The sequence below is a fragment of the Nuphar pumila genome, chromosome 2, assembly GCF_984573655.1.
Source record: "Nuphar pumila chromosome 2, dmNupPumi1.hap1.1, whole genome shotgun sequence".
Taxonomy (NCBI): Eukaryota; Viridiplantae; Streptophyta; class Magnoliopsida; order Nymphaeales; family Nymphaeaceae; genus Nuphar; species Nuphar pumila.
In genome coordinates this window covers 112,592,528-112,603,370 of record NC_143250.1, presented here as the reverse complement: position 1 = coordinate 112,603,370, position 10,843 = coordinate 112,592,528, and the positions used below count along the sequence as shown (strand labels likewise).

The 10,843-nt window shown below is 40.0% G+C and overlaps 1 protein-coding gene across 1 annotated transcript; it reads left to right on the top strand.

Moving 5' to 3' along the window:
• The first annotated feature begins 1,270 nt into the window (after positions 1-1,270).
• LOC149846774 (kinetochore protein NDC80 homolog) lies at positions 1,271-6,542 on the top strand. Its single transcript, XM_089992416.1, has 4 exons — positions 1,271-2,310; positions 3,709-3,955; positions 4,273-4,419; positions 6,225-6,542. The coding sequence occupies exons 1-4, from the start codon at positions 1,271-1,273 to the stop codon at positions 6,441-6,443; spliced, it is 1,653 nt and encodes a 550-aa protein (XP_089848542.1). The 3' UTR covers positions 6,444-6,542.
• The last annotated feature ends 4,301 nt before the right edge of the window (positions 6,543-10,843 follow it).

The following is a 10,843-nucleotide window of genomic DNA, read 5'->3' as shown; positions in this document are numbered from 1 at the left end:
ACACTGCTGATCGGACCGGTGTGTATCTCTCTTTCTCTCTTTCTTTCCTTCTCTTCCTTATTTTCGTGTTTCTCTCTCTTTCTTTCTTGATTCGGGGAGTCACCAATTTCAGTGATCGGTGACTCACCGACAGTGAGAGTGTCCGGTTAGTGAGAGACCTGGAAAAAGGAGTTTGCTGCATTATGCAAAAAGGGGATTTTACAAATTTTTATTAAAAAATAAAAAAAATTACAAAAAAAAAATCAGAAAAAAAAAAACAGAATTTGGCCGATTATGCTTCAAGTAGACCAATTATAGTCGATTTAGACAATTTGAGCGAGGGGTGGGGTGCTGATTTGACCCTTGTTTTGAATGGGCTAAGGGCTGATTCAAACTGATTTGACAACATTGATATGATCTTCATTGGCTTCAACCTCTATTTATAACTAAACTTCAATTTTTCTCTCTCCCCCAATCAGTTTCTCAATGTCCTCCCGTGTCTCGTGATAATGTTCGTGTCTCTGTTGCTTATGAATTTAATTTGTTTTGAAAAATGATAAAAGAATCGTGTTCGCTGCATACTAATTTGAATGAAAGTGCATTTGATGAATGCTTATTTGATGTTTGATACTTTTTTAGATAGGTTAGTGGGATTGAAATTAGATTTTATATTTTTTATATAAAATTAAATTAGTTTATTTGATTTGAATTTTTATTTTTTTAAAGTTTTTAAGAATTTATTAATTTTTTAATATTTTCCCCAAAATTTTGCCAAAAAAACAAAAAAAATATTCAAAAAATTGAAAATCTCCTGACAAATTCACTGCTGAGAAATTGCCGTTCTAAACTTTTGTCACTATGCCTCTAAGTTCTAAAACTTTTTGGAAAATAAGACATGAGATAATATTTATTAAATGAAAACTAGTTATTTGATATTTTAATATTCAATATTTTATTTTATTAAAATATTATTAAAAATGCTAAAATAATTGTTGTAGGTGTCAGTGCTTGTGACTACGTGCCTGCGCATGCCAGATGGTGTCATTCGAGACACAACCAAAATGACGTGTTCCTGTAATATAAAAATCTTTACACGTGGAAGATGTAGAACGTAATGGCCTTGTTTCTTATATTTTATTTGTATACCCATGCTATCATCTTCTTCTCGCAAAGGCGGGAAAACTATTTGGTACAAATTTCACAGAAAGCAAACCCTAGAATTCAGAACCAGAGAGAGATGAAGGCGCGACGAGGGTCGTCTATTCGGCAGTCGTCGGAAGCCCGGGCGGCCATGGATTCTTGGAAGATCACCGCCCCCGGTAGCCGGGATTCCGTCGGGAGCTGGGGGAGCAACCGCCGATCGTCGGCCGCGTTGTCGAAAATCGACGCCGTTCCCCTCACCGATCGGTCCTATCAGTTGTCGGCCATCCGGTCGATCAATTCCTACCTCTCCTCCCACGGATGCACTGGAACCTTAACCCTGAAGCCCCTCCCGAGCGCGAAGAACATCACGGAGACGTTCCGCTTCCTCCTCAAGCACTTCGATTGGGAACCCGGCAAGCTCGAAGAGGATCTCTCTGTTGTCTTGAAGAATTTGGGCTCGCCGTTGAGCCTCAACAAGAGCGCCCTCAAGGCCCCCGGAACGCCCCACTCGTGGCCCCCTCTCCTAGGCGCGATGCATTGGCTGGTCCAGGGCCTCAAGTACAAAGAGCACCTGAGCTCTGATTCGTCGTCGTTCTTTGCTGAGAACGAATTGCTTCAGTACGCTGCCTTGAGCTACCACCACTTCCTCCACGGCGATGATGCTAGCGTCGCGGAGATAGATAAGGAATACATGTCAAAATTGGAGCAACAGAACACTGTTTCGATGCAGAATTTGGAGGCGATGGAGAAAGTGGTGGCGGATCTGGAAGCGAAGGTTCAGGGAATCAGGTCTCGGCCTTCACGGAAGGAGGTTTTGGAGAAGGACAAGGGCTTGCTTAAGGCGGATATTCAGAAATTCTCGTTGCTCGTCAAGGAGCTCATGTGCCGGACGGACGACTTGGAAGCATCGCTGGAGAATCGGATCCGAGAGCTCGAGGAGAGGTTGAAGGAGAAGGAGAGGATATCAGAGGAGAATGCGGAGTTGAGGAAGAGGATTGATGGGCAGACCGTGAATATCAGGGATGTGGAGAAGATGAGGAGGGAGCTTCAGGCCGTCGAGAATGAGATCACGGAGACGGAGAAGTTAAAGATTGGGTGGGAGGAGGTGTGGAATTTGCAGGTACCTTCTGGCAATGCCTTGAAGGAAGTGGCATGCTTGATTGCAAATTGTAACCAGGCCACTAAACGGTGAGTAGCCTCTGTTTTTTGAAAGCATTAAATTCTATGTTTAGTGTGAATTTGGTGAAATTATTTCTCTTAAAGAGATCCATCCTTTAGCCTTGAAGATGGATTAAGAACCAATTAGCCTTCCAGGAATTAACCGCCTTATCAATATTGATGAGAATTGTTGTCTTATCCAAACAAAAATGATGCAAGTTTTTTATGTAATAATATCATCTGCATTGGTATATCTTCTGTAGGTGGATTAATATGATTTCGGTAATGCCTTTGAGCAGTGTGGTCATTTGAACAAGTCAAATTTTGAACGATAATGGATAAGGGGTTTGTTTTTGTTAACTCATATTTCAAATTTTGTAGGAAAATATATTGTCATTGCAGTGGATTCTTTTCCGTCAGTTGGCTTATTCTTTATCATGTCCCGAGTGTATCTTGTAATTCAACTTATTTATTAGAATAAGTTATAGACTGAACTTGTTATTCTATTAATTGGTAAACTACAGCTTTGGCGTAGATATAGTTTTTGAAAGCTATAACTTAATTTCACGTATAGAATCTCATGTTACAATTACAGCCTCATTTCCAGTGGCACTATTTGATCCAAGTTTTTCGTTTGAGACTGAACATGGAAGACCTTCAAGATGGATTTAGAGCTGTTGGGACTGTTTTAGAATTACAGCTAAAGTAGTACTCCAATTCACATCCAAGAAACCAGTCCCTAGCTACAAGTATAATAACTTCAAAGCCATTTGCTAGGGACCATTTCGTGTTATTTTAAACCTTTCATTATAGCACCTGTTAAAATCTAAGCAGTTAGAAATGTTCCATGGCATCACGTAAATACCCTTGGCGCCCTAGATGCTGGCAAATGCCTTCTTGAAATGTGCCTGGGCCCTTTGCACTAGGCAAACACCTAAGAGGGCTTAGGGGAGGTAGGCAATGCCTACGCACCATTTTGCCTTCTCTTGCTTTTAAAAAGAAAGTGTCCATTCTTGTCATCTTTTGAGTGTGCGCAGTCACATGCATGCACACAGTCGGCAAAAAGCAGAAGGGTGCAAGAAAAGGAGGCACTTGCAATGAAAGCAAAGGAGGTGAAAGGTGATAAAATCAGTTGAATGATGTTGGTAATTGCGATATACTTTTTTCTTTCATTTTTCTATTATTTGTATTCTGAAATATTAAATTTTGTTTTCTATTACATATGAACATGTTTATGAACATATGGATTTCTGGATGTTTGTTATGCATGTTTGGTTGTCTTCTTTTGTATATATATGTTATTGCATCTTTGGTTGCATGTTACAGTGTTAGTTTGTGATTTTCTCTGTTTTTCATGTTCTGTAGTTTTTCCAGTTTAAATGGTAATTTTTTTTATCACTAGTTTGTATCATTTTATCTTATGACCAGGTTAAAGTCTGGCGGTGATTTCTGCTTTAAGCTGAACAGTGAGGGATCAACAGCAGTTGAAATATTGGGGATTGACTACAAAAGGATGGTCAGGCCTGTGCAACTTTCTTTTCTTGATGAGACAAAGAAATCCTCCAAGGAATGTTTGGAAGATTTAGTTGCTCTTCAACGGCAGTTGCATGAAATTTCAGCACAAGTTGATGCTAAGCAAAACGACAATGCATTGCTACTCGCAAAGATAGAGAAAGTATGTATTCTATCTCTCCACTGCAATGAAATTTGCTTTTACAGACGTGCACACACACGTTAGGAATTATGTCATTTTATGAGTATTTCATGAATACTTCTCTGTAAGCTTAAATTGTGTAAGATTCAGTTTAAACTTAAACTAACATTGGTCTCATCTCTTGTGGCCTGTCCTAAATCTTCAATGTGAGAAGTAGCTTGTTATTTAGTTTGGTTAAAAATTAAAATATATCATATGAGAGATTCAATGTGAATGATATCTATAAGCAATTTCTTTGTTAATAACACTAATCTTATGAAAATGAAAATATTTCTCAGGCAGAATCTCATCAGAGCTCACTAAAAAAGGACATGCAAGAGTACATTTCTCATTGTGCAAGAGCAGCCAAAAAACTACAAGTGGATGTTGAGAAAAAACACCAGAATACAGAAAAGCAGGAGAAAGAAGCTGAAGAGTATTTGAAGGTTTGCCTTTTTTTTTGTTATCTCTTGCAAATAATGTTTTATTTTCTTGGCAACTAATAATGCTGTTTCAGTGGTGAGCCTTGCACTTCTTGCATCTGTAAAAACACAGATTATATTCTTGCTATCTTAGACCTGTATTTACTTCTGCTTCTAATTTAACAAAAAAATGAGTTGATCTCCAAAGATGTCAACTTGTGGTTCTGTGTTGGTATTTCAGATTTAGAGACACCTGAGATACGCCTGACCTGTTGGTCTCGAGCAAGCAATCAAACTGGACAAAACAAGGGAGCCTATATGCATTGAATACCCAGTAAAGTGCTTTCTATATTAAGGTCATTTTCTGTCCTAAGCAGAGTTACCAGAAGCTTTTTAGGTAGGTGGGAAGCTCGCTTCCCGGAAACTCGCTTCAGAAGCGCAATACTCCTCGCTTCCGAAACTCGCTTCAGAAGCGCAATACTCCTCGCTTCCGAAACTCGCTTCAGAAGCGCAATACTCCTCGCTTCCGAAACTTCATGGGAAGCTCGATTCCCCCACGTTTCTTCTATGCTTCTCATACACATGGTCTATGCATATTATATACTTTCTTCACGTTTGTTTTCATCTTTTTCATGTATTTTCTCTCACACTTTCACTCACTTTCCATGTACTTTCTTTAAATTTGGTAACCATCATTGTTAGATTTTAACAAAAAATTAACTCTTTTACAGAAAAATCATGAAATATAAGAATGATCAATTTTATTTTAGTTTTTATTGCTTCATTTTTTATTCATATTTCACTTTTAAATTGAAACTTCGCTTCCCGCTTCATATAAATTTTAAAATGCCTCGCTTCTCGCTTCCGCTTCCCGTATCGTTTTCCGCTTCCGCTTCCTAGTTTGGCAACCTTGGTCCTAAGTCCAGATCTGCTCAGCATCCTGACTATTTCTAATGAGTGCCCAGCTCATGGTTACCAGTGTAAAAAGTGGGTGCAAAAAGTGATGTGTGAAGCATGAATCGAGAAGCATGTACTTAAGAAATGCTTGGATGGGTAAAAGATTGAAGGTTTGAGGAAGGGTAAGGAGGAGTGAGCAAGAAATAACATAAAAATGAGTAGAAAATGACATAAATTTATATTTTATAGTTAAAACTTGTGGTCTTTTTTTATATTAAATTTAATGTATTTTTACCACTAATATTGATTATACATGTATATTTTATAATAAAAATGTAATTTGAAAAAGAAAGTACCATTCTTTTAACATAAGAAAACACTGCAATATAATGGAAGTGGATTTTCATATTGGGAGAGGCAAGCTTTCCATTGTTGGGAGTCCAATTTTTCAGAAGTTTCAGTAGCATGAAAGAAGCATGTTGTTTCACACTCTGAAGTGAGCTTCCTCGGAAACAGGATTCCACATGACTTTGTTCCTGCTAATCTGGCTTTGATGACGGAGACAATGTTGAATCTTACATATTGCCAGTTAAAAGTTCATCTGAATCATAGAATTTAGTGAAATATTTCAAGCATTATGTATGCTTATCAAAAGTATGTGATGTAGAATGTTATGCTGCAGTGTTGTCATTAATTCAACAGACAATTCTATCTGGATTGTAAGCATTTTTACTGTTTTTGTGATTTTATGCTGGACCAATGGTTTCTCTCTCTCTCAGTCTCCACTTAAAATAACAGGGATGTGCCCCTTTTTTAATGAAAGTATTCTTTGATATTGCAATTTGGGAGTGAGATATTATAAGCCTTTTTCAAATTGATTGACTTTGGTACACTTAATTTACTGGCTCTGATAGGTCCCATGCTTTGTGCAGGCTGCAGTATTGGAAAATGAAGATGTGAACCGACAATATGATGAAGAAGTCCACGCATGTGGTCATGAGCTTCTGCAACTTGTTCAGTCCCTATTAGAGCACAAAGAACATAACGAACAAGTCTTATCATCAATGAAGTCTGCTGTGCATGAAACTGCAGATTGGATTGCAGACTCCCTTAAGACTTCCTGGTGTACTAGGTGGGGTAATCAGGTGTAATTTATATCCAATAGCATAGCAGACTGCATGTAATTTTGTCCACTACACATTGTATCAGAAATTGATCATCTACACTTTTACTAATGGCTTTCTTTGTGTTTTTTCTCCTTTTTTTGTAATAAAATATATCTCCACATCCCTACTTGGTGGTGTTGATCAAACAGACAGTTGACCAAGATTAGCTTCTGTGTCTACAGTCTTTTGGTCATTAAATCATCTTAGCTACAGGAAATGGTTTGTATAGTAGGCTAATTTTTTGGTAGCTTAAGCTGATTCAAAATGATCTTCTTTGGTGTAAGCTCGAGAGCATAAGCATGCATGATCTTTGAAAACCAGCATAACCAAATGCAATTTTATCTATATATTATATAAATCTATGTCACAGGGACTCAACAAAACAGGTGTCGCACCCGCGTGTGCGGCACCGGGTGCGGTCAACACGACCGTGGGTGCGGTCAATGCACCCAGGGTCATTTTTGTCCAGTGGTTTGGCATTAAAAAAAAATTCCCCGATGAAAATGAGGATTAGGGCAAATTTTTTCTTTGCCCTAATCTCTCCTCTCCTCTCCCCTTGAGCTCGAGCTCTCTCCTCTCGACGCCCCAGCTCCTCCTCTCCTTTCGCAGGTATGTACTCTCTCTTACTCTCTTCTTGGGTCGGCAGGGGAGGGGCCGAGCACCCCCTTCCCTTCTCGCTCTCTTGTTGGGTCGACAAGGAAGGGGCCAAGCCCCCCCCCCCCCCCCCTGCTCCCTTTGTTTTCGGCACAGGAGGGGCCGAGCCCCTCCCCCCTTTGGATCTCTTTTTGGGTCGACAGGGGAGGGGCCGAGCCCCTCCCCCCTCTGGCTCTCTTTTTGGGTCGTCAGGGGAGGGGCTGAGCCCCCCCTGCTCCCTCTGTTTTCGGCAGGGGAGGGGCCGAGCCCCCTCTCTCGCTCTCTTGTTGGGTCGACAGGGGAGGGGCTGAGCACCCCCTGCTCCCTCTGTTTTTGGTAGGGAAGGGGTTGAGCCCCTCCCTGTTTTTGGCAGGCGGTCGGGGTTGAGCCCCTCCCTCTACTCCCTTTGATTTCAGGGGAGGGGCCGAGCCCCCCCCCTCTCGCTCTCTTGTTGGGTCGACAGGGCAGGGGCTGAGCCCCCCTGCTCCCTCTGTTTTCGGCAGGGGAGGGACCGAGCCCCCTTCGCTCTCGCTCTCTTATTGGGTTGGTAGGGGAGGGGCTGAGCCCCCCTTCTCCATGTGTTTTCGACAGGGGGAGGGGGTCGAGTATAATTGATTTGAAAATTTTAATGTATTTTTTTGAGTGTTTCCAGGATAAAAATGACGGATAAAGGGAAAGGACTTGCGTCATCCTCATCCCAACATGTGAGTTCTGTTGCTAGTTGCAGTGGGATTGATGATGTGGGGCCACTATGGGTACATATAGATAAAATTGCAAAAATTGGAGAAGGAGGTGGTGGAAACAAGAGATTTCGATGCAAGCTCTGCGAAAGAGATTTTGTTGGGTCTTACACAAGAGTGAATGCTCATTTGTTAAAGATATCAGGACATGGCATTTCAGCTTGCAGAAAAGTTGACGAGGCAATGCGAAGAAAATACAAGAAAAATATGAGAAGAGAAAGGCAATGACCGATTCTTCTGCCGTCAGTGTGCCATTTGCAAGCCACCAAGAAGATGCTGAAAAAAAAAAGAAAAGTCAATGTAAGAGGTAGATGAACGATACAAGCATCATTCAATACATATGGAAAAGAAGAATCGGATAGAAAAGTTGGGAGGTATTTTTATTCTGGTTCACTCCCATTTAATGCGGCTAGAAATCTTTATTGGAAGGATTTAGTAACATCCTTGGCAAATTGTAATTTGAGTGATTATGTGCCTCCAAGTTCAGAAAAAATATGAACCACACTTATTGCAGAAGAGAGGGCAAATATGAAGAGGTTGCTAGAGATTAAAAAATATTCATGGGAGCAAAATGGAGTTTCTATTATGTCTGATGGATGAACAGATATTCAAAGGCGTCCATTAATCAATTTCATTGCTTGTTCGCTTAGTGGCCCAATATTCTTGAAAGCAGTTGATGCATCTGGGGAATATAAAAATGCAGAGTATTTGAAGGGATTGTTTATATAAGTGATAAAAGAAGTGGGTGATCAGAAAGTGGTACAAATCATTACAGAGAACGCTCCAGTTTGTAAAAGTGCAACGTTGAGTTTGGAGAGTGAGTACTCTCATATTTTTTGGACTCCCTGTGTAGCACACAACTTAAATCTAGCCCTAAAGAGCATTTGCAACCCCAAAGAAAAAGAAAATTCACAAGCATATGTTTTATGTTCATGGATTGGAGATTTAGAAAGAAATGTCAAAAGCATTAGGAATTTTGTTGTTAACCACTATCGTGTTAATGCTATATTTAATAAGCATTCTGATTTGAAATTGTTGAAGGTCGTTGAAACACGTTTTGCGTCCATCATTGTGATGATGAAGAAGATTAAAAGAGTGAAGAATGCTTTGATTAACATGGTGACTGATGAAAATTGGACATTCTATGGTGCTGATGATGATATCAAGGCTCAAGAAATTTAAAAATTCATTCTTGATGATGAGTTAACTCCGCCTGTGTATAATTGTTTAGTTATACACTGCCGGTCCCAAGCCCGGATAAAGGAGGAGGGTTGCGGTAGGCCTGTGACAGCTAGCATAAAAACTTAGTCATACCCTATGAAAATGAACCAATATGAGAATTTCGTTGGGGCGTTCCCTACTGAGCGACGCGCTGTACTCTCTAGGCCCGGAGGCAGTGATAAATGGGCAAGGGTTGCTAGGTCGTCGCCCAGAAGCGACGCGTCACACCGGCGCCCGGGTGTGGTGTCAAGTAGGCAAGGGTTCCCTCACTTTGTTGGACGGGTGGGGGTAAAGAAGTTAGTCCAAGACCATAAAATTAGGTTAGCCACTTGGAACATAGGGTCTTTAACTGGTAAGTTGGTAGAGTTAGTAGATGTTATGTGTAGGAGAAAGATTGATATTTTATGTCTACAAAAGACCAAATGGATAGGTGAGAAAGCAAAAGTGATAGAACCTTGGGGATATAAGATTTGGTATACAGAAATAAATAGGAATAGGAATGGAGTAGGGATTGTTATGAGTCGTCAGTTTATATATAATGTAGTTGAGGTCCGTAGGAAGGGTGATAGAATTTTACTTATTAAATTAGTATTAGGTACGGATATTATTAATATTATTAGTGTTTATGCACCTCAAGTAGGTTTAGATGATTCCATTAAGCATCAATTTTGGGAAGATTTAGATGGAGTAGTATAAGGGATATCTTATGGAGAAAAGCTTTTCATCGGCGGTGACCTTAATGGACATGTAGGCATTAGTAGGGATGGATTTGAGAGTATCCATGGAGGCTATGGTATAGGAGAAAGAAATGAAAGTGGAGAAAGGATTTTAGATTTTTGTTTGTCCTATGATATGATCTTAGCAAACACTTGGTTTAGGAAGAGGGAGTCTCACCTAGTAACATTTAAAAGTGGGGTTAATACGAGTCAGATAGATTTTTTCCTACTTAGAAAGAGAGATAGGGGTTGTTGCATCGATTGTAAGGTTATACCGGGAGAAAGTGTAGCTACACAACATAGTCTTAATTTTAGATCTTCGAATTAGACAATGCCGCACAAGGGATAGACATAGGATAGATCCTAGAATTAAGTGGTGGGCACTGAAAGGAGCTAAACAAGGAATGTTTGTAGAGCAGGTAGTTAAGGAAGTTGATTGGTGTCTCGAGGAGGATTCCGAATCAATGTGGAATAAGATAGCGGGTAACATGAGAAAAGTGGCTAAGGAGGTATTGGGTGAGTCTAAAGGCGGTGCACCACTAGGTAAAGATACATCATGGTGGAACGAGGATGTCAAATTAGCTATTAAGGTTAAAAGAGAGTGTTATAGAAATCTAAGAGTCGTGATAATGAGAATTTGGAGAAGTATATGATAGCAAAGAAGGAAGCTAAAAAAGTAGTTCAAAACGCGAGGGCTAAGGTATATAAGGAGGTTTATGACAAGTTGGATACCAAAGAAGGCGAGAAGGATATTTATAGGCTTGCAAAGATGAGAGATAGGAAATCGAGGGATTTGGTTATGGTTAGATGTATCAAAGATGAAACGCAAAGGGTTCTAGTCAAAGATGAGGAGATTAAGGAGAGATGGAAAGATTATTTTGATAAGCTATTTAATGATAGTCATGCTCAAGATCTTGGAGACTTCTCCGTTCCTTTTCATGAGATAAATCGTGACTTCATGCGCAAGATTCAAAAGAAAGAAATTGCAGAGGCTTTGAAGAAAATGAAATCAAGAAGGGCAGTTGGCCCAGATGGTATACCTATCGAGGCTTGAAAATGCTTGGGAGAGAAAGGT